Genomic DNA, 24077 nt, shown 5'->3' on the forward strand with positions numbered 1-24077 from the left:
CGGCCACTGTATCACATCAGGTCTCCTTCACTCTGTAGACTTATGTCTCATTTGGATATCAGCCACAGCTTCACATTTTATTCATGACGTGTTTCTAGTAAATCTCCGCATCAGGTCGTTTCTTCATTTGCTGTGACGTGCTGAGACAGTAGGAACTGACGTCCACTCAGCCTACGCGCCGAGCAGAAGAAAGGGACATTGACATAAAAAAGAGCAGGGACATCTACACAAAGAAAGACGGAGAAGCAGAGCGCCGGACTGACCGGGACCAGTTAGCCGGGGTTCGTATCCGGGACTACCCCAGAGTACTTAGCTTGGATGAAAAGTGCTACGCTGCGTAATATTTCTTGTCTCAGAGTTTGTTCACCGTTCTTCTTGTCGTTAAGGCCCCTTCATGTATAGGAGAAAGAAATAATGTGTGAACTTAAAAAAAAAAAAAAACACGGTCCGGGCTCGCCTGCTTTGGAGTGAAAAGTACACGAAACTTATTCACAATTCTGGGTTGATTTGCACCTCACCACGTTACGTCTGACCATCCCGATTTCTGTTAGGCATTCAGAGAAAACGGGCAGACGAACTGCATTCTTGAACATTGTTACTGTTTCATTTCCTTCCAAACTTATCTTTGACAAACACCGTCTACCACCGGAGTATGCCAGCACCTTGAATCAAGTGATCGATTCCTATTGCTTCACTTTTGCTGACGCAGTACGCATTTACCGAAAGTACCCCAACCACCTATTTTCGCGGAGAGAATGGTCGCCTAAACGTGGGGCGAGGCTTCTGTGCTACTCTGGAAACTATAAAGGTACAAGAAAACAATCCAGAAGACTGTCTTTCTTGTAGTATTGAGCGCCGACACTCCTAACGACTTCTTAGTAACGTACTTTCGATTCTGGCACTTCTGTGTATTGTTATATTTATTCTAGTCGGCCTCTTCTGAGTTGTTTAGTGTTTTGTTTTTCTCGGTTCTTGCACCGCGTGCAAAGCGATCTGCACGAACCACTCTATCCCAAGCAGCGCACGCCTGCAAAGCCGGATGCTTGGCCGGAGCGCCTCTTGTAACCGGTACGTTGCCTGGCAGTGGGGATCGAATCATGCACCTGCCGCAATCGAGCCGGGTGTCCTACCCACTGAGCCACGGCTGGCTTTTCTCATTGCAGTCTGTGCCTAAAGCTCAACAGAACGATGTCCAGCTGCTTCTGGCACTCAAAGACACGAGCTAGCCTTGCTCAAGTGAACAGGGTAGTCCTCCGCAGCGCCGATAACCTCGAAGTAGCAGCCTGCCAGGGGCCGAATTCGCAAAGCTTTTCGTTCATAAGTGTTATTTATCAGTGACCAGCCGCCTTCGCTAAAAATAGGTACAGCATCAGGGCTGGCTGACGTTTTCTCTTACGAACAATTATATCACAAGAGCTCTTTGTGAATATGAGCCCAGAACGGTACTCCGTAAAACCGAATCTATACGCCGGTGACTACATGCTTCTAGGTCAAGGATTAGTTTAGACAGTTACTGTAGCCTATGGAGATCGCAATCTGTAGTAGTAGATCACGAATACAATTTGTGAAACGCGTATCAATCTTCTTCTATGCCATTTAGAATCGCACCTAGCTATAGCTAAATTCAGAAATAAGGCATGCTATTGTCAACAAGGACTTAAAAGAAACGCAGCATACATAAACCTGTCAGAATCCTATCACGACGCTTCAAGACAGGCTAATGTTTGTGGTTATTACTCTTAATCGACTGAAATTATTCTCTGATTGAAAAGTGTAAGGAAAGAACTGGGGAGCTTGGCGTGTGGCAAAGTTTATTTCCTGCGGCTACTGCAAGCTTTGACGCTAGTGCGTGCGTGCATTACCGACTGGAATGCTACGCTATTTGGCATGCTCTGTATTCACACAAGGTATTCGAATTCTGCAAGTTACTAGGCTACGCACCTACGCTACCCGGATATATGCTACGTGATCGTTCGCCATATGCTTTTGGCAAATACTGTTTGCATGCGCTATTCGCACGCTCTCAAAGGCGACTTGCTAGCCAGGATAACAGGCACCAACTCCTACACATGAACATACAAAAGAAATGAAAGAAACACGTCGGTAAGAAGTACTGACCTTTGACGATCTTTGGCACTCCGCCAGCTGCGCAGAACGTCGACGAGCCTGTGGCAATACCGGTGGGCTTGGGGGCTTCGAACGTTGACACTGTGGAAGTTCGGTAACCATGTTGCTCCGGTACGCCACAGGCGTCAAATGTTTCAAAAGCATCCGGCTCGCATAATATTTCTATGAAAAAATTTCGCACTGGTGTTGCGTTGGCGCAAAATCGAACGTTTTAATGTTGCTTCCTATTTAGTTCCTAATGGCACAGCTTGTCGGGTTTAACTTTAGCTTAACTGTGACTTCCGCAGATGATATCCTCCATGCGCCGTGTTTGGTGAGGCAACAACCGAAGTGTCGTTAGTGTATGCGTTCCTGTGTTCTACAGCGAGAGAACGCTAATTGCATACTAAGTTCGTCGAGTCATTAAGCACCTTTCAGCTTATCGAAGGAATCGCCGAGACGTCTGTGAAGCGTCGCATATAGGCTCGCTGGTACACGTCAAAAGAACTTTAACGTCACCTTGGTGTACCAATGACATGTTTTCTTCTTCTACCGCACTATTCAGGTTAGAGCCCTCATTTATCAGTCTGTCTTTAATTTAGGCTGACCTGCGGGTGACAGTTCGAATTTGACGAAGTGCGGGAAAGTTTTGGAAAGTCACACAAAGTATACGTTTTAACCGATTATGGACCAACTCGCCTAAATCAATGTTTTACTATCACAACCAAGCGCGGACGCAGCTTGCGCGCGACATGGGAGTTTCACTCCATATTCGTCAGTGCCTACGGGTTGCGACTGAGGACCCCCCCCCCCCCCCCTCTTCCTTTAGGGTGATCCGCCTCTGCCCGTACACGATAAAAATGGTTTTCTATTTTTCTGAAGTTTTCTGGACTAGGGTGGTTCAGAAAGCTGACTAGTCAAGTCTAAGAAAGTATAATGAAAAAAACTTCATAACACCAAAGGAAGAGTAAGATAACAGAATTTTTTAAGAATGTAGCCAGGTAGTCGTCATAACAAGCAGAAATTTCCCGATTACTTCAATGCATCCTTAAGACAATGCTCTACAGAGGAGGCTTCCTAAAGAAAAAAAAATATATAAGGAATGGAATGGTTCAATGCAAATACGGCGAAATGGTCCTTCTAAACTAGTTTTTTTCTTAATTATGAGAAATTGTGGCATACTAAAATAACGTGATCGATCGTCATATCGTCCCCCATAGTCCGCATCAATAATCAAAACCGCCTCGCGTCTTTCTTTTCCTTCTTTGTACGTCACGCGTCCTTCGTCTTCGCATGCCTGCACGAACGCGCCCGGCGACGGCACGTCGTGAGCGTGACGCACCGTCAGCCTTCTTGAAGGAGTCGAAGTCCACGGTCTTGACTACGCCGGCGGGGCCGGACTTGGCCGCCGCGTCGTAGGCGGCCAGGATGCGCTTCTTGCGCAGGTCGGCCTCCCGCTGCCGCTGCTTGATGGCGTCCTCCACGAGGTCCACCTTGTCCGACTCGTCGTCCTCCTGAGACTCCACGCCTGCGCAAACAAACGTCGAACGTGTGCCGCGCCGTGAAGGTTTTCGTGCGAACGAACGCGAACGTGCACAGTCGGAATCACACTCGTCTATAGAGTGGTCGAGTGGCCGGCTGCGGACTGCGCCAGCGTCCGTAGCCGCTACCGTTGCCGCGACTGCTATGTTCCGCATATGCTCCCCAGTCAAGGGGCGTTGACATTGACCCGTTAAGGCCCCGGCTTCTTTTTTCTCATTTTCCCCCCTCTACGCTTCTGAGAGACTGCCACGGAAACATGTAGGGTGTTTTTTAGCGGCATGAAAATTTTAAAAATCACATGTGGAATAGATAGATACATAGATAGATAGATAGATAGATAGATAGATAGATAGATAGATAGATAGATAGATAGATAGATAGATAGATAGACAGATAGATACATAGATAGTTAGTTTAGATAGATAGATAGATAGATAGATAGATAGATAGATAGATAGATAGATAGATAGATAGATAGATAGATAGATAGATAGATAGATAGATAGATAGATAGATAGATAGATAGATAGATAGATAGATAGATAGATAGATAGATAGATAGATAGATAGATAGATAGATACCGACCTTCCCTGTACAGCGTGGTGTCCAGCTTGCCGGTCTTGGCCATCTTGTCGTACATGGCGAGTGTGCGCTGCTTTTGCTCAGCGGCTTCCTGCTGCCGTTGGCGAATGGCGTTCTCACGCTCCTGCTCACGGTTGCGAACCAGGGCTTCCCGCTTGGCTGTCCACAAGGAGGGAGGGAGAGGAATCAGCAGTGAGAGAAAGAAAGGGCTGGCCACTCCATCAGCATTATCACTCGCGGTAGCTTAGCGTCGAGTGATTCCGTCAGCATGAAGTAAGTTACTCGATGCAGCACATCTACGCACTAGAGACCCGGATAAATTTACTCATTAAAATAAAAAGAGCTGCGAGGTCGGCCTGAATCAAAGTTCTGACACGCTGCTCGAGCGCGAGGGAAGAGAAATGGGAGTGGAAAGTGAAAGAGATGGAAGTGTTGATTATGAGCACGAAAACGATGGCATGAATGAACACGAACAGCGGAAAACTTCAAAGACCTCCAGGATACAGACCACTGTCGTGCAATAATTTGACATTGTAGCATTTATTGTAACACGCCGGAGACAAAAGGACCCGACCGAGATCCCGAGAGAACCTGTTCGTACAAATATTGATTGATGAGCTTTGACATTATCTCTGTCAGTGAGTGTTTTTTGACAGAATATTGCGGGAGATGCCTGGGGCGACATGCTGTCGAAGCGTTTTATTCCACCACTACGCCTTTGGCTGCGGCGTAGATAAGCGTCGAAAACTATGCCGTCGCACATGTCGTATACAACATACTCTGACACGATGTTCATTCATGATCTGATGGTTAGTGAGCTACATTTTTTTTTCAATGGCGCAGCCGGCTGGTGCTAGTGCTACTGACCGCGGTCGCTTCGTCGGCGGCAATGTTGTACCAGAGCCTGTTAATACGACCTCCATGCTCGCTCTGGCATTCTCTGCGCATTTACGATTACAAGAAAAGAGATAATGTAAAAGGAAACAAGATAATACAATTTCGTGGTACAGAAGTAATGACTATGAAAGGCGACCTGTAGCAGCCGAACTCACAAAGCCATTCACGAACACTCGTGACAACGAATGTGGAAACCACGGTCGTCATTTTGGGAGTAACCGCTCCGGTTACACATGTGCGATGCGTGAGTATATAGTCGCGTGTAGACTTTTTGTAAAATGCATGCTCGACAGCGCACCGTTGTCGGAGGATGTTATTTTAGGCTCTTGGCCAGACGCTCAGTCTAGTTTCAAGGCCATCAAGGCATTACTGAACTTTTTAAAAATTACGGGCCTGGACTGCGGACTTTGGGCATGCCAAACTGCTTGCCATATGTTCTACATCTTCCTTCTATCGTCATCGTCACACATCATGCACCCCTTTCTTCCCTCTTTCTTTTCCTCTTCCCCTTCCCCCAATGCCGAGTAGCTGGCTAGAGGAATATACCTCAGGCCGACCTCTCGGCATTTCGTGTCATTAAACTTCTTTCTCTCTCTCTCTCATGCCGTCAGTTATACTTGGAAAATAATGGTTAGTACAACATCGCCTTGACATCATCACAACGCCGTACCCCACGTGGCTTACCTAATGCCTGTCCTCGGCAGCTGCGACAAGGGTGAAATGAGGGACGTGAGATTTTATGTTGCAGGGGTACGAAAGCATTTTCAAGAGGAAGGGACACTTTTGTTACATTGTGCTGGCTTTTCGCAACCGGAATAACGTTTCTGAAGCATAGTGTGAAAAAAAAGAAATGAAAAGCAGTACGGGAAAACAAAAGCGCAGAGCCATGTTCTATAGGGTTTTCAAGTACCAAAACAACAGGGTGCTTGGTTTGACTTCTCATAGAGAAAGGATTTGATCGACTATATGGTCCTTGACCATCTGGCGATAAAACATGTGTTTCAGTAACGTGTCGTGAACGAAAGGGAATAAAAAATAATAAAAGAAAAGAAAACACCAGTGTTTGCATAGTAAGTGTTCGCACTTTTAAAGGGGAACGCGTGAAGGGATGGAAGAAGGAAAAAGACTAGAAGGTAATTTCACACGACAATTTTGAAGCCCTTTCATAAAAAAATTGCACGAAAGCTCACGAAAAATAGGTACTTGCCATTTCACAGGCAATGAATAATTTCTAGCCACCTGGCGCCGGAAGATTACGGGAGACGAATTAAAAAATATTGCTTTGATAGGGTGTAGACAAGATTGTCACCATCATCTCAGAGCTCACCTTTGTTTACGGCCTTCACTTCCTGAAGCCTGGAACGCACCACCTTACGCTCTTCGAAGTCCTCCGTTGAGTCAAGCTGGGCGGTGGAAGAGCATAGAAAACATTGGGGTACATACCCAGTGGGTGCGGGAGAAGCCTGTGCTTAAAACGTTTCCAAGCTTAATTCTGTCTTCGATTTCTAAACAACTGTGCGTAAGCGACTGTGAATGCCCTTCACATCTGCCAGTCTTTTATTGCGTGAGTGTGTTATTTTTCGTCTTCGTTATTCATTTGTTTTATTTACGGCAAAATGAAAGACCGCCTGGGCACGTTAATTTGGTTTTGCTCAGAAAATGCATACTTTCATATAATTCGAGCAGTACGTAATTGATAATTCGCAAAACTACAGAAGAGTGTCTTGTGCATGGGAAATTGTACAAGCACCGGAGAGGCGGCACCGTTGAAAAGAAAATAGTGGTATTAGTGAATGTTTCAAAATCTAAAGTTACATTATTCTGTATTAGCTTCGAATTATACTTGTTCCATAGTGACTGCCAAGGGAGTAAAAAAAAATAATGAAAGAAGCTTCACTCACGATTTCCATCAACTTGAACTCGTCATCAAGACTGTCGATGTTGATGCCTTTCACTACCCGTGCCATTATTGCTTCTTTGTCTCTGCAAGAAGAGTAAAGCGGGTAGGTATAGATATGCAGTCGATAGATATGGAGAGACAGAGAAATGGAGTGGGACAGGCAAGGAGGTTAACCGGAAGAGTTTCCGGTTTTGTACCCTGCACTGGGGGAAAGGTAAGGGGAAGTGATTGACGGATGGAATAGATGTAGAAATACAGCAAGATGTAATATCGCGCTCGTGTCTCGGCGACCGACGTACGAACACACGCATGTAGAAGTGAGTACCCCTATATTTAAGTTTCTCTGGGGTGCGTTAAAGCAACTTCAAAAAATGTTTTACCAAAATAACTCGCTTAAACAATACCTCATTTCAGAGCCTTCGTACACGTCGTCGCGTGTTGATCATCGGTTTAAAGTGTTCATTCCTTTTTGTCGCACAAATGTCTTCTCTGATTCATTTCAACCAAAAACCAGTGCCTAGTGGAACCGCCCCCCCCCCCTTCCCTCCATCGCCTGCATCGAGGAGGCATCAGCTTTCAAGATTGCAGTAACTGATTATGTTTTGAGTTTATCATCTAAATACTAATATTTGTTTGAACGTGTTGTATTTTTTTATTTGTGTATCCACCCCCTCTGTAACGCCCTTCTGGGCCCTAAAGCCCGGACCACACGTACGCTTGCGGACGCGCGCAAGCTCGCGTTCACGCGCCCACGCATGCGCAGATGGTGCGACATGGCTCGTACGCGTCGAAACGCGGCGTGAGCGCGGGGAACAGCTCCTCCTTGTTATCGCGCGCTTGGGTTGCCTCGCGTCTGCGCGCCTGGCTACGCACCTACGGCGCGGAAGGTTCAACTTTCCGTGAAGCAGATTTATATCATGCAAGAAAGTGGTTCTTCTTCCCTTTATGCGCTGATCTAGCAGCTATAAAAATATAACAATTAAGTTTATAGATATCGAAGCATTTTGAAACACTATCGATAACAAAGTACGAAGCGGTGCCTACCAAGGCGCCTGTGAGTGAGCCCAGTGAGCGCGCGCTGTCGCGCGTCTTTGTGGATGCAAACCACCATTACTCGCGAGGCGCTCAAGGCACTAGGCGCGCGGACGCGAGCTTGCGCGCGTTCGCGAGCGTACGTGTGGTCTGGGCTTAAGAGTACTGTAAAAAAAGAAAAAAAAGAAAAAAAGAAACTGGTGCCCGCAGTGCGGGCGAACGTTGTGCAGCGCACCCGAGTTATGTTGGGAAGCCATGCTTGAGTTTGATGATCGCGGTATTTATTGAGAGCCCGTAGCGCGCGCGAACAGTTGCAAAAGCTCAGAAAACTCAGCGCAACTCTGGCTCAGTCACCACAAACATTTCCCTCGAACCCACTTCAGTGCTTTGAAGAGTCGGCATGTTACAGTAAATGTTTCACGTTGGAAATGCGCGCACGGCGTTGCGTCAAAAGCGTGAGGTCGGACGAAACCCGTTTCCTTTGTTTCCTGGCGCTCCTTGTTTCTTGGCAGGATTCGAACCAGTGATCAACCCGTGGTGTTTGTTGTTTGCTGTCAACTCCACGGAAAGGCACGTGACTGGCGTCACGCCAGGGCGTGGCTCCAACCGCTGGGTCTCGCGTTCTCGAAGCTTCTGTAAAATTGCTAAAGAATGTGGAGCACCGCACCGCAAGGAACGCGGCCCTTCTTCCAACGCTTTCTAAGTGTGGCCAAGTGTGGCCTGCGTCTGCAGGCGTAATCAACCGTTGTCACGGTGGCAGAAGTGCATGTCGTGGTGCGTCCGTTCCAGACGGCAACCACGAGGACTATATACATTCTAGCCGGCATCATGAGCCAGCTATCGTGCGATGCAAAAGGGACTCTACGGCACCGCACGACACGACACTAAATTGAATGTAGTTCGCTATGTGACGCCAGAACAAGCCGGAATTACGTTCTTTGTGGTCGCGGAATAAAGGTGTAACCATCGTCACTACCGCCGCCAATTCCAGGTCTCGTCCGTTCGCGAAAGACAGCGCTTCAGTGGTCGTTAATGGCTCGCGGTCGCTAGAGGCGCTAGTTGTTCATTCCCACAACCCAACTTCTATACAGAAAAAAGATTCTATTTGCGAAGCCACGCGTAGAATCTGCTTCATATATACGGCAATCTCAGTTCAGGGCCTGTGTGCGTGCTTAGATGCTCGCGGAAAGGCACTGTTACAGCACTTGCACGTATTCAGCTCGGTGCCGCATCTAGGGCCGCTGGTTGTTTATGCACCGCAAGTATGAAGGAAACAAACTGAGCGGAAGTCGTGATGCAACTCTTTTGAGGCCCGAACGGGACGACTTGCGCAACTTGCTGGGACCACCGTCTTTCTACTCTGCCTACTATCATTACCGTCACGTGTGTTCTTGTGAGTCCATTGGTTTGTCTCGCCTCTACCGCACTGTCACGCCGGGCCATGGCGAATGTGGGATTTGTGTAGCGTCGAGTCACCGGCATTTCCAAAGAGGTGGCGACAAAGTGAAAGTTCTTCCGTAGTTGTGCGTGCGTAGAGCGTTGTCAGCGTTCCCAGCGTTGCCAGGATATTCGGCAATCGCTGAGTTTTGGGCGCGGTGCAAGCACGACCTCGATGACAGGCCTCACAGAAGCGACCGTGGGCTAGCCCCACACGGTGAGGCGAATCACCTACGGAAGTGTGGTTACGTTGCTGTTTACGCCATAGCTTCCTCGCAAAAAAAAAAAAACAAGTTGGGCAGATGCGATGCACATGTTGGAATCTATGCGAAGCGAAACTTTCGTGGAGCAGTTACTATAATTTCACTAGGGTTGAGGACTGGGCGAGTTGGTATTGCATTCTAAAACTGGTACAGCGCAACATGAAAAGGAAGAAACCTTTCTTGTTTTCTTTCTTTGTTTCTTCCTTTCCATGTCGCGTTGTACCAGCTTTAGAAAGTTGATTTAAGACTATGCAACTTTCCATCTTTGACACGGCGTTTCGCAGCATAGCGGCTGCGCACCTGCGCGGCAGGACCTCCACCACGCGACCCACGTGAACCACGCGACTGAGAATTGCGCTGCATCCGGCAACGGCCAAGTATTTATTACACCATTAAGTCGGCCAAGTTTACTATAATTCACTGTTTTCTGGATGTGCTCGCCTTACTCGCCGAGAAACCGACCAAGCAGACGAGCCCGACCTCGAGAAAGAAAGCATAAAGAGCTTCGCTTTAATAAAGGAATTACGCACTCGAGGGCCTATGTTTCTTGCAGTGAGGATATTTAAGTACCGCTTTCAGTGCGTAGTTCTGCACAGAACAGAGCCGGTCATTAGTAGGCGTACATTCTAAATACGGGCAGAGTATGTTAAGAGTAGAAGGGTCGTGCACTCTTCAAAGCATTGTTTTACTCTCGGGAAACGTCGCATGGAGTGAAATGTTGTGTTTACTCCGTTAGGAACAAGATAGTGGAAAGTTATTTGTACTCCGTTTTCCTGAGAGAAAGAGTAGAATGTCCGTTCTACTCTTGTGGAAATGGAGAGAAACGCGTAGCGAATGCTCCTACTTCAACTGCCCGCTGAAGTCCCGAGCCGGCCAAGGAGGTGGCAATGTAATTTTCGCGCACAGATATGTATGCATATATACACCGATTTGTTATATGAGCGCTGTCCCGCGAGGGGGCTACTGGACAAGACCGCAGCAGCAGCAGCACCCAACAACCGTGGTCAGCAAGTTAGATCCGCGAGGGTTCGCAAACAAATCCTTGCTTAAAAAAAAAAAACATTCCACTTCCTCAGACTTGCTGTGGCGCAACCAGGCCTGGCGTGTTCGCCGGGGCCTCTCCCGAAGCTTTCCGACCTCCGTGGTGCACACAATCCCTGCCCTTGTTTTCGGCCTTTGCTAAACTGTGTTTCCGAGATTTGTGCTGCGCATAAGGCTGGAGCGTCAGGTGTCAAAAGAAAGAAGGAGCACCACCAGCGGCCAGAAATAGAAGCGCGCCTCGTTGCGTCAAGTCCTTTTCCGCTGCCGCGCGAGATCGTCTCACACTCATCCGCGGCTGTTGCGCGCACACCATTTGATATACGCGCAAGCTGCACCTTGTTTAGTGCGTGTGAATGCTCTGGGACTCACGTCTTCTCTCTCTCTCTCTTTCTTTCTCTTTCACTTCCCCATACCCCCTCATCACGTATAGCGTACCAGAATGGACAAAGTATTGCTAGCCTCCCGACCTTTCCTACGCCTCCGCACCCCCCCCCCCCCCCCCCCCCCGGCGGACTACACTGATCGAGGCTTCTATTGGTGGACGCCTGTCAGATGCCCGCATGCCTGCCAAAGCACGTGTGTCGTTTGTGCCATGATATACTTAAGTCCAAATAGAAAAAAAATGTAGGCCTGTTGGTTCAGCACTGTGCGCTGTAGGTTCTTCTGCCCTCCATTCCATTTTTTTCCCGCTCTGTTTCGTCTCGTTGTTTCGCAAGCTCACGTAGTAGGAAGGCGACCGGCGTAATTTTCAACCAGACCTCTTGGCTATCAGGTTACAGTGGTCATGGCGCGAGTACCCATAGTGCAACAATGTTGAGTAGAACGTCGCTGATGCAACTTGCTGTGTCTATTTTTACTAATGCAGTCATGACAGCACTTTCGCCGACAATTGTAGCCTCTCCGGGCTACAACGAGCAGCGTTGCGAGTCAGCGCATGTAGGCCGGTTGGCTGTTCGGCGATTTTCTCTTGACGTTGGCCAGCACCGTGCTATTTCTGGTTTTGGGAGCGAATTCAGAAAGTTTCCTTGTTTTTTGTTTTTGGGGCAAAGATTACATTCGGTTGAGCGTCATTGGTAATACTACGGGTTCATTATCCCGATAAGCCGGTGCTCGCTGTTACGACTCGGCTTAGAATATGACCTGCTTTGTGAGGGCAGGCCCTGTTTCTGGGACTATTCGTTCGGAATACCATCTGTCCCAGCTAACGTTATAGCCAATCTGTTCAACGAAACGGAATATTAAGAGACGCAGTACAAAATACAATTATAAAACCTATGGCGTTCAGTTGTCAGAGGTAGAAGTAACAGAGGTAGCACCGTAGGTCTTAAGATAGTATCTTGCAAAGTTTATTTTTAATCTCCTCTTTCTCGTTGAACAGCCTGTCTAATAATGTTAGGTGCGACACCCTATATATATGTGTCTACGCTACTGCCTTTGCAGAGCTTCGGAAGGGGAGGTGAGTGCTATGTACATATATATTTTTCTGATCAAAAAGATATAAATAAAGCTTGACTTCATATTCGAAGAAAATGGCATCACATGCATGCAGTAACAAAACCATCAATAAGGATGACGCGAGAAAGTTCAATAAAGCTTCGATTATCGCTTCATACTTTAGCGCACAGCCTCAAATCAAACGGCAGTAGCGCACGGTGGGGCACGTTAACTGCCCACTTGAGTGTTGAAGTTTACGGTGGAGAGCATTGCAGAAACTTTGATTTTTGATGCCGTAAGGCAAACTGACGTAATAAAAAAGAAAATAAGAAACTTTGACTACGTTTTCTCTTAAATAATTTTGACCATGCGGTCGAAATTTATCGCACTTAACTTCAAAAAAAAAAAAAAAAGAACCTGTCCTTCTGAACACATAACGCTGATTTGCCACTGTCACTTCCATGTCGCATGTACCCTTCGTCATTGACCGCACAATCGATTATATTGTACCATTTCTCAGCGCTTTTTGGTCATTGCTCATCCTTGCGCCATAAAATCCTATGCGTCAACTTCATGCCGCTGTCACCGAAATACAAGCCGTATCTGTAGTGATGTGGTTTTATTGTGGCATATAAATAAAGAAATTCAAAATTTTTACGTGCCAGCAACCACAACATGATCATAAGACACGCCGTAGTGAGGGACTCCGGAATAATTTTGACCACCTGATGTTCTGAAACGCGCACCTTCATGCCCCTTCTTAAAACTGCCATTATGGTTGACCTTAAAGTGATAGTATCGCGTGTGCTGAACAGATCTTCGGGTAGTCTGTGGTGAGATTAAACATTCCTCGTTTGCAGATGCATCGTGCTCTCCGACAACATGTGAAGAACGACGGGCTATGCTTGAACTATAGGATGTTTTAGTTCCGTGATTCCTTTATTTTATTCCTGCTTATGGTATTTTAGTTTTAAACAGAATATTTAAAGCCGGGCGTTAGCAAACAACTGCAGTTGAAAGCAAACGATAGATAACATATGAAATTAGAGGTAAACGTAGGTGAATGTAAAATAAAATTGCATGCGTCGTGGCTGTCTTAAATGCGCACAACATTTGATTAAAACGTTTCAAGAAAGTTTCGCTTAACGTACATTTCAATAAGCGCTTGGATGTGCCGTTATTCTTTTTCTTTTGCAATTTTTTTTAGACGCTGAGGTATATTTCGATGCTTGCGTGATAGCCGTCTCTTTTGTGGCTCAATTGCATAAGCTTGTATGTCTTAACAAAAAAGAAGAGGCGCGTCACTTTTTCGAAAATTCGCGCCGCAGCTTATTTCCTGCATGGATGACTGAACATTTTAGGCGTGGACCTTTACGGAAGTTGAGGGCGTGGTAAAAAAAAAGTAGAGGAAGCATGGACCTAGTCAATAGAGGCCTTCTTCACAGCGAGAACGTTCATCTGAAAGTAAACCGTCTTTTTTTCAGTGAAGAAATATTTCTGCTCTCCTCCTTGCGTTATTCATTCTCTGGTTTTTGCTGGTTTGTTCACATTGCAACAAGGGGAAGGAAAGACGGGGAGGTTCGTCAGTGTAAATACCGGCCGGCTACCTTGTGCTGGGGAAAGGGGGTAAAAGAAACAAACGGTGACTAAAGGAGAGACAGAATGAAAAAGTGAGTGAGAAAAATGCACACATTAAAGCGATGCAACGCGCGCTAAAACTTTCGCAGTCGGTCACTCAGTGGACAAGTCCTCAAGTGTCGGATCAATGCATTTAAAGCTTTATCTGCCGGACAACGTGCAGACCATTGCCACAAAATTGCTCTCCTCCGTCAAGGGATGATCGTCTACTTTGTCAAGCCCGGTCGAGAGCGCTCTTCTCGGCACATTGTAACGGGGACAGTCACAGGGAAACAGCTTGCTCGCTTTACCCAGCCGCCATGATCTCAAGCAGGGCTTTCGGTCGCTCCAATGCGCTAGGAATACACATTCCTGAATGCTACAACATTCCACGCAGACCATCGGAGGTGATTGTCGAAGTAAGTGTAGCTTATAGAGGGTGTCTCAGCTAGTTCAAGAAAAAAAAAGCATAAGAGGACATGTGGTCCAAAATACAGTTTCAAGACCTGTGATCTTCGGCTGACGACATGAACAGCGTAGGTCTTATAATTGTTTCCTGCACCGTGTTTTGAAGTATTTTTGTTTGCTGGACAGCTTGGCTATACGTTAGCCGGTGCATACGGTATACTTCTTTTTTATTTATACACATACCTCACAGGCTCCAAATCAAGGATTACTTGAAGTGGGGGGGGGGGGGTAAAAAAAAACATAGAGGAAACAGAACATAAGTCGTTTAACGTCAAACAAACGAGGAACAACAACAACGACACTCTGGGCGATCAGAAACGCGCATAGCTCAACGAAACTCTCGGTAAAGAACTGCGAACGTATGTATACATGTGAATAGCAGGCAAGAAACAAGGATGGCAACAGCTAAGTCACGTGGTATACAAATGAAACAGCATGTACGCGTGACTACACTACGGAATCATTTCTTCAAAATTATTCTCTAAAAGGTTCCAGGTTATTCATTTCAACAATGTGATTTGGAAGTGCGTTCCTGCTGCTATTGCCCGAGACGACACAGATTTACTAAAGCGATTGCGCGGCATAACAAACGTTCAGAAACTTGTAGGTGGATATAAACAGCGAGATGCGCGAAATAGCCGGAAAAGTGGAAAAGTAATTGCGCGTTGATTGTGAGTGATGTTTGTGGAGTAAGCAAAGCAGGGCTATCGTCCTTCTTGATTTGAAGAGAAGGGGGTGATAGTGATTTCTTCGTAGCAGTAACGCTAGAATGCCCACAGCAATCCTTGGCGATGAAACGCGCTGCCACGGTTTTGAACAGACTCGAGAGAATTGAATAAATATTCCGGTTTCGTAGCTCACTGCGCTCGCATTCGTGCTTTATTTTTTTCTCGTCTTGTATAGACGACGCGTCGCTGTTTCGTGCCAATGTGGCACGGCTGCACCTCAAAGTCCAGCGTGCGTGGTACAGCGAGGCGGGTGACTGTGCCTGAACTTCGTCGTCAACACTGTCTCGTTCTCGTCACGCATTGTACAACACGCAACGCGTCATTTCTGCCGTCGACCTCAGCCGATCTCGAAGGTGCTGCAACGTCGCGTAATGTCACTTGCTGCCTTCAGGGGAATGATGAAAGAAAATGGCGCGCTGTCACTTTTTGAACTTTATTTTCTTGGTGTGCATCGCGACACAAGCCCCAAGCCTAAATATTAAAATTAAATATGGAGTTTTGCGTGCCAAAACCACGATCTGATCGTGAGGCTCGCCGTAATGAGTGACTCCGGAATAATTTGGACCACCAGGGGTTCGTCAAGTGCACCTAAATCTACTAAGTACACCGCTGTTATCGCATTTCGCCCCCACCGAAATGCGGCTGCCGTGGCCGGGATTGGAGCCTGCGATCCCGTGCTTACCAGCACAAAACCATAACCACAAAACGACCACGGCGGGTGTGCCAAGCTTTTTAAAGCGCTAGCTTGCACGGGACTCAGATTAGCAAGGTTATTCAGCCGTCGCCATCGTGCACGTAATCTATTCAATGACCGACGGCTTGGGTCGAGCCATCGAGGCGAGAAACCGACCGATCGACCCAACGACGCCAAACCACGGGGAAATAGCTAAAGAAAGCTTCGCCGCACAAGAGGTGCTTTGTTGTGCAGTTTTGGCGTGTGCGCTGCCAAATGGGAGGCCGAGTGTGTCGCCCACGTGTGGTTAGGTTAGTACGAAAGGCGTCCGACACCTGCCTTCTCGGCGGCTGTCAGCGCACCTCTGTCCCAAAACGCTGGCCGGCCCGTCCTTTTACTATGAATAAACTGCGGCTGCACCCCGCATCTCTCTCTCTCTCTCTCTCTCTCCCCACAGTTTCGACGTTGGCGTACCCGTCTCCTAGATCCTCCAAAAAGGCCTCTACATCTTCTTTCTTTCTTTCTTTCTTTCTTTCTTTCTTTCTTTCTTTCTTTCTTTCTTTCTTTCTTTCTTTCTTTCTTTCTTTCTTTCTTTCTTTCTTTCTTTCTTTCTTTCTTTCTTTCTTTCTTTTATATCTAGTTCCTCGTTACGTCCGACGAAAAAACAAATAATAAGGAACTGAAAGAAAGGTGTGATGTCGCAGTCAAACGAATAAAAATCATAGACTTGCTGCAAGCCATCTTGCGACACCTTCACCGTGACAGCCAAAAGAAAAAAAAAAAACATTAGAGAGAAAAATTTTGCCAGCAGGGATACTGCTCAACTTTCCATTCGTTCCAGGTGTGGCGTATGGGGCGACGACCGAGCGTGGCCCAGTTATTTTTCGCCGCGCTTCATTTTTTCTTCAAAACCGGGATTCTATCGTCCACGCTCATCTTGGATGGCGACAAAAAGCCGAGACCCCGTTCACTGAGGCGTGACCGTTCGTCGTCAAGATGACGAGTCTTGTGTAACAGCTCCCTCGCCCTCCTCGCATCTAGCGTTGTTTATTCGAGTCTCACGTCTTTTGCTTTTCACGTGTTTCTGGATCATTACTCACGTCAGCGGGGCATCGGTCGATTTAGCTTTGTCGCTCGTTCGGCTGAGCTACTACCATTCATTTTCTTGCTTTGCTTCTCTCCTTCTCTCTTTCGTTCTCGCACCTTTTGGAATGGCATTTAAATTTCGCTGCCTTCTTTTCTCAGTTGCTCTCGGAGTCCTGGCGCTGTCTCCAAGCTGAAGGCTGAGCATGCTAATATCTTGCACAAATCAGTAGGTTTGAACCTAATTCACCGTTACAGCTTTTGAATGGCTATAAAAGCCCCGTCGGCATTGCCAAAAGCCATATAAGGAAAAAAAAAAAGAAAACAAATGCCTGGTTACTGCTCTCTGTACTGCCCTTTTCGCTACAAAGAAAGCAAACGCATTCGCCTGAAGGCTAACGTACTACGAAAACCGAAACAGCATAGTTGAATACCTGCAGGTGAGAGCGTCACTGTGATGACGATGATTTGGGATTTTAGGGGCGCAGCAGCAGTGCAGGCTATAATGCGCCAAGCCCATGTTTTTCGAAGTGCCTTATTCGTTGAAATGTGGTAAAATGGTGCAAATGGTCAAGTAAAAATATAAGAGCGTGAAATCCGCTACAGTTCCTGTAAGGTCCATGTGGCCTTCAAATAATTAAACGTATCTTCATGTGGCACAACTTGTTGATCGCTCAATAATAGCATGGGATGGAGCGTCACTATGAGTAGCAGCTTTTGAAACCACGCCAGTGCGCTCGAAGGAAAATGCGTTCTACTGATAATTGCCTTAAGAACTCGCAGAAAAGTTACGTTACAAGAACGGGGGAGTTATTGGAAGGGAAAAGTACTGACTGCATTAGTGTGCGCTTTCATTTTACTGGATTCATCAGTTATGCCTTGTGTGTCTTAGCTGCGTAGGAATACGTTGTTTCTCCCTATAGCACAGTACTCCGTTTGAGCAAGCGCTTGGAGCCAAGATTGCATACGTAAACTGCACAGAACACGCCAGTGCAAAAGACAAGCACGATGAATTCTTGCATGTATAGTTGGCGCACATTCGGCTTCAAAGCCTTTTTTTTTTGTGCGAGAAGGACGAAGGCGTGTGCAAGCGACACACAAGCACTCGTCATGCGGATCTCGTTTATGCGTTCATCCTGCTGTTAATTTTTTTTCTGGCCCTTGCGCCCCAATTATTTGATGTGAATGACAAGCCTCTACGCTCTCCACTGCTTCCTCATTCAACGGTGCACGTGGTTTCGTTCTGTTTTACGTCTTCCGGCATTAAACGTTCACTGCACCTCCTCGAAAGCAGTCCAGCTCCATTCTCACTCAATCAGACTCAATTTTTTTTATCCGCAACGTGACGCCCAAGTGTCACAACTGAAGTCGCTATAAACTCACCCCATCGCTCTCTAGAACAATTCGGCAACCACGTGGAACGATTTTGCGACACAGTTCCCGTGCGGCTCCTCTTTGAAGCTGTGCGATAGTAGGGGTGTTATGAAGGCCTCGATGCGCATCGCGGAGATTTCGGCTTCGGTCGGCAACAAGACGGAGCATGTTCCTACGGGTAATTACAGCGTGTTCGCCACACTGCAACGTAATATACTAGACAGGCACAGGTTGGGTGGGACGCCACGCCGAAAATACACCTGAAATATGTTCCATATCGCTTCCGCTCGGATGTTGTGCGCGAGCCTGTTCTTCAGCGACGCTTCGTGCTAGCGCAAACGGCAAGTGCGCTGATATCCGGCCTTCAGCCGGCGAGCCAGCACCGGTCCAGCTCCATTTTCCCCGCTGGCCCCGAGAGAGATAAAGACAGACGCGGCGCGACGGACGACTGTGGTTCGTCTTCCAGCAGAGCCCGCCCGGCCGCGTTCTAAGAAAAGCCGGTGGCCTGGAGTGCGAGCCCGGCGAACGCCGGAAAGAAGGAGAGAAACCGCCCGTTGCCTGCAACACGCCCAGTAAGCCCGACACATGCGCTGCTGAACTTCTTTTCTCAAAACCGGAGAGCGCGTGCATGCTCTCGCCCCACGCAAGAGGCGCCTGCTGCCCCGCGAACGGCGCGCAGCCTCCTGTTGCTGCCGACCGGAGCTTGGCTGGACCCGAGCCTCTCTCCTCGGTGCCGACTGTTCTGCTGCCTCGTTGTTTCTAATCCGCCTCTTCCCTCGCTCAACGCCGACCCCCGTCCTCCTCTCGTCGTCGGCGTTCTAACCCCTGGAGACGGGCCAGGACTCCAAATAGGGTCCGCCCACGCCACAGCCGCGGCGGCTACGGTGGCGGTGTACGACTGTTCTAAACACGCCACCACCGACGGCATCGGAGTTCGCGGCGGCTAGCCGCACCAGCGGCAGCACCTCGAGGAGTACGTGTCAGCACGCCCGGCAGCTCTCGGGTGTACGAGGGAAACGAGTCGCCCGCTCTGAGCAGCCTATAGCATAAACAACTGCCGTTACGCGCGGATCGTGGAAAGGGGCTTGCGTCGCCTGGCTGTGCAGACCACGCCACACGAGTGCAAGTTCACGATGTAGGGACCCTGAATTTTATACATCACACCATCGAAATAGGGGCGCGGCAGGGGCGTTGCATAACGCAGTTTACATTACACATTACACGACAACACACCGCCCTGTGTTATCGTCTCCCTCAGTCCTGTGTCAGTAGCGGTTTTATCCGCAATGTCACAATTGACCAGTCAATAACACAATGTTCAGCCCTGGTACCACGTGGCAACGGCTTCGGGTATCCATTTTTTGCGGGTATTCCAATATTTAACATGGTCACGGCTCCTTTTCACATATTCGAGAAAACATTATCGAGTGTGTTACTGCGTTGCAGTGCACGCAACAGCATTGTGGTATTTTGTTGTCTTTAATGTTGAAATTATATCACGCGTGTACATGGGCGCAGGCTTATAATAACTGCTTTGTCATCGCAGTTCGTTTCAATTTCGATGGTAGCTTCTCGTAACTAGGCGCGAATGTCTAACAATGCTGTGAGAATAGGAGGAAGTGCCAATGGCACCAGTTTCGAGATTGGTTATGGTTACATACAGTTTATGAGAACAAGAAGACTTAGGTGCGACAATTGTCCCAAGCAGGACAGAAGTGCAGGATGGCATATATACATTTCTCCTCGTCTAGAAAGTGCAAACAAGGGGATACAGTTACCATATATTGAGCCGTGCTCACGTTGATTGCGACTTAACAATCACGAGGCTGCAAAACCTATCGCCCTACTCGCCTTATAGACCTTTGCGTATTTTTTTTTCTAGTGTAGTCTATTCCCTTCGCTTCTCTTTGAAAGGAATTGAATGATTTGGAAAGAAATTTGGTTCCGTTCGAGAATAACATTGAGCAAGCGAATAAAATTGCCGGATAACAGACGCCACATCATTGCTACACCCTAGGAGAGTACGCCTGTGTTAAAGTGGTGACGATGTAAAACATCATTACATCACCTGTGTCTACACTTTGCAGTTAAATTTTTCTTTCGTTATAAATATTTTCACTTCTTTGTGTTCTTGTTAGAGAGGAGCAAGGCGAATTGATTGCTGCGAATATAAAAACGAAGGGAAGAAATGAAACATACTGTACACATTTCAGAATCCAAATAACAGCTTCTGCGTGCCCGAGACAACGCGTGCGAAATTCAGTACCTATCTAAAGCGATAAATTTGGTCCATCCCATTGCATGTATCACGTTTCTTACCGTTTACGAGGCGTTCGATACAGCACGTGAGGGCCCGCGATTATTTGGAAGCAGTCACTAAAAAAGCCAAGCGTACCACACTGTTGTTGCATTTGCTCGAATAGAGTCACCATCGCTCGCTTCACTTATTCTCGCAATACCGTCAGTCTGAACAACCGACAACGTCATTCCGTCTCAACACTCGTGCCACGGCACGTCAGCTCATTCAAATTAAGAAAGTCAACAGACGTCCGTCATTTGCCACTTCGTCGCCTTTGCGCGAGCAAGTAAAAAAAAAAAAGAAAGAAAAACAAAGGAAGGAAAACAAAAAAATCGGGGACTTGCGCTTGGCCCACATCACGTGCCAAGTGGAACAAACGAGCGGCCTTGATTGCCCCGGCCCCGGGAAGCGTCAGGTGGCGGACGTCGACGTCTGGTCGAGCAGTTAGAGCATGTAAACAAGTGGCCCCGCGACGTGCGTCGGCGGGCGTCGGTGGGCGTCGGCGGGCGTCGGTGGGCGTCGGCGGGCGTCGGCGGAGCAACTCGTGGGGATGCGGCGGCGGCGATCCTCGAAATAGCGGCCAGCAGGGCGGCAACGACAACAACAACGCCAGGTTGTACGCTGGGCGACACTTCTCGCTTCATTAACGCTAAACGTAAATCGAATGATCAGGTTTCACGTACCAAAGCAACGCCGAAACCACAAAAAGCCCCGTAGTATGGGTCTACGGATCAATTTCGGCCCCCTGGTGTTCTTTAACGTGTGCATAAGTACGTTTCTCCTATTTTTTTTTTGCATTGCGCTTTGATCTGAATTCGACTGACCGGGGCCGGCAATCGAACCCCCGACCTCGTTCTCAGCAGCAGAACGCCACGGCCACTGAGCCACCACCACGGGCGATTCATTAAAACAACATTAACGTGCAGCAGTTAATCAGCTTGGACTGCTACAGCATTCCTTCAAAACTCTATTCGCGCTTCTTTGGCAGTAGAAGGCTTATTATCAAAACGGAGAAAATGAAGGCCCTAATTTTATTTGTATCTTCCTTTAAATTTTGTGGCTGAATGGCAGCGCTGTGTTTCGCCAGAACAGACTTTCTCCACTTCCATTCTATATTGCGTAACAAGAGAGCCTTGAACTTTGGGAAGTATCTCCGTATTTCGATGATGCTGGTTGTTTGATCGCACAGTAGACGGAATGCTCACCACATCACAATATTTTTCATCAGTTAGTCATCTGACGCGTGTATTATTCCCAGGAAACACACGCGCGATCAACCCAACTGCGTTTGTTTGTTAAGTAAGTTTGCTCTTCCTTAGTACAGACATGTCCTACAGAGGAAGCACGCTTTACAGGAGGACACCAGGGGAAAAAAAATTTGCGTTTAGCGATAGCGACAATTGTTAGGAAACATGCTCCTGGGCCCCGGCAAATAATTACAAATACTTGTGCACCAATTTTGAGCTGTTCGGTAACAACCTTTGCTCATGACAGACCACCGCAGTATAAGTAGCTTTCTGATAGGCGTTGAAGACGAACCCATGAGTGTCAGTGTCGGAGGAAGCCTGATGCTTTCGGAAGCCTGATGATCACCTGACGCTTTCGATGGGGTGGGGTGGGGGGGGGGGGGGAAGGGGAGATTGCGCCATTCGTGAATCTGCTCTAAACAAAATTGCAGTAGAGAAAGAACAAGGAGTTTGTGTCAGAGGTGACGTCAGATGATGGAGAGGAGGCGGCGTTGTTTGTCCCCGTGGCAACGTTGCATCAGTAAGGAGGCCTAACGGAGAGTAATGCCTCCCGCCAGGAGTTGGCGAAGAGCGTTGCCTCCCAGGAGCGATTAGTGACGCAAGAACGTGACTACTAGACTGATGATGCACTAAACCGAGCAAGAAGTTCACCTGCGCTGCAGGCTATGTTAGCTACGCTCTACTATCCCTTTTCTTCCTTCAAGGTTCGCGCAACAAGCCTCTTTCCGGTATTTAACTTTAGGACTAACTTGTACGTAGAGGTAGTTTTAAGCTTAGGCTGAGTTTACTGCGAATCAAATTTACGCGAAGGCATTGGTAAGGAAACGAAGCAGAATGTATACTGACATTAACAGTATGTATACTTGACAGTAAGAAACTATTTGCTAGAATTTGTGCTTATGGTGTGACTCATAGCTATAGCCTTCGAAGCATTATTTTTTACTGTCCTTATGTTGTTTCTCCAGAAGGCGTAACCATAACGAAATGAAGTTGCTTTATTAGCTGAAAACTTTAGACGTGCCTAGAAACTGGTTTCTGTCAGGTGTGAAACGAGTAGTTTATGACTTTCTGATAATTTTATGCGAAGCATATTACGAGAGCTCAACCCAGCTCCTCAGGCGCGGCGGTGTCGCCTTGAATACCACGTGACACCGTGACGTCACGACAGAGGAGAAGTGGCTTTGGCTCAACTCTTGCAAGATGGGCTGGGTGGGAATCGAACCAGGGTCTCCGTTGTGTGAGACGGAGACGCTACCACTGAGCCACGAGTACGATGCTTCAAAGCGGTACAAAAGCGCCTCTAGTGAATGCGGTGTTGCCTTAGAAACGAGCTGTTTCTAAGGCTCAGGCGTGCGTCGCTTGCTCAGGCGCACATTTCGTTGCCGCGCCGAACGCTGCGTTGCTCGACGCTCACCGCGTCCAATGCGGGGCGTCCAAGGCGAAGCAGAGTAACGCATGAGTTGTTTCTTCGTCTAGCCGAACCAAATATAGCCAAGCAACAGCAGTTCACCAGGCTAAACAGTGGTTCAACAACTAAAATAAAGGCTAGTATGCTTCGCATCCTGGGCTTAACCTTACCTAAGCCACAGCCATTTTTGTCGTATGTGCGCTTACTGCTCTAGATGGTGATGACTAAATATCTACAACGCTCTCGCAAGTGCGCGGAATACCTCTGTTGATGAACATTACTTCGTTAGCTGACTTGTTAGCTGACTTCGTTAGCTGGCTTCGTTAGCCCGCGTGTCGTGTCTCTCCCAGTGACAGGAAGAGCCGGCAGCTAACACGCCCTAATTGCTTGTGGGAACAAAGTTGCATGCCAGAATTGTGGACGCAAAATGAAACCTGCATGTCGGAATTTGCAGGTTCGATACCCGGTCCGATTTCAGGAGGTAGCTTTAGCTTGGGGCCATTTCCGATGCCGCCTATTCAAATACATGTAAAACACAGAAATTATTTTATGAGACAAGTGCTGCGATCGACTTGGATTACATTTGTTGCATTTTAGAGAAACGGCTGAATTATAGTAATTCTAGAAAGCATAACTTTGATTTAGGGCCTGCAATTCTTTTGCGAAAATTTCCCCAAAATGTGTAAGTTGAAAAAACTGAAGCATGAAGTTTACGAATCTCTAACTCACCACCAAAAAAACTGATATCGCAGTTCTCTAAACGGAAACCATTGGAGCATCCCAAGCGTACGAATGTAATATATGAACTTACAGCTTACAAAAAATTGTTACAACGTTTATGACAGTTTTGCAAAAGTCTCACTCACAAGTTAGTTGTAAATTTCAAAGCGGTGAATAACACATCGATCTTGCCCGCTTTAGATGTATTATGAGGGTTATTTTACA

At 47.4% G+C, this 24077-nt stretch overlaps 1 protein-coding gene across 2 annotated transcripts in view; it reads right to left on the reverse strand.

Moving 5' to 3' along the window:
- LOC135904691 (smoothelin-like) overlaps window positions 1–24077 on the reverse strand; it is a 53720-nt gene that overhangs the window by 19122 nt on the left and 10521 nt on the right. For both annotated transcript variants that reach the window (XM_065435614.1, XM_065435615.1), the window contains exons 2-6: window positions 7030–7111; window positions 6456–6531; window positions 4235–4390; window positions 3449–3634; window positions 2119–2208 (exon numbers count right to left, since the gene is read on the reverse strand). In XM_065435614.1, coding sequence (XP_065291686.1) covers window positions 2119–2208; window positions 3449–3634; window positions 4235–4390; window positions 6456–6531; window positions 7030–7095 — 574 coding nt within the window. In that variant the 5' untranslated portion in view covers window positions 7096–7111. The remainder of the gene's footprint in view (window positions 1–2118; window positions 2209–3448; window positions 3635–4234; window positions 4391–6455; window positions 6532–7029; window positions 7112–24077) is intronic.

The sequence above is a fragment of the Dermacentor albipictus genome, chromosome 2, assembly GCF_038994185.2.
Source record: "Dermacentor albipictus isolate Rhodes 1998 colony chromosome 2, USDA_Dalb.pri_finalv2, whole genome shotgun sequence".
Taxonomy (NCBI): domain Eukaryota; kingdom Metazoa; phylum Arthropoda; class Arachnida; order Ixodida; family Ixodidae; genus Dermacentor; species Dermacentor albipictus.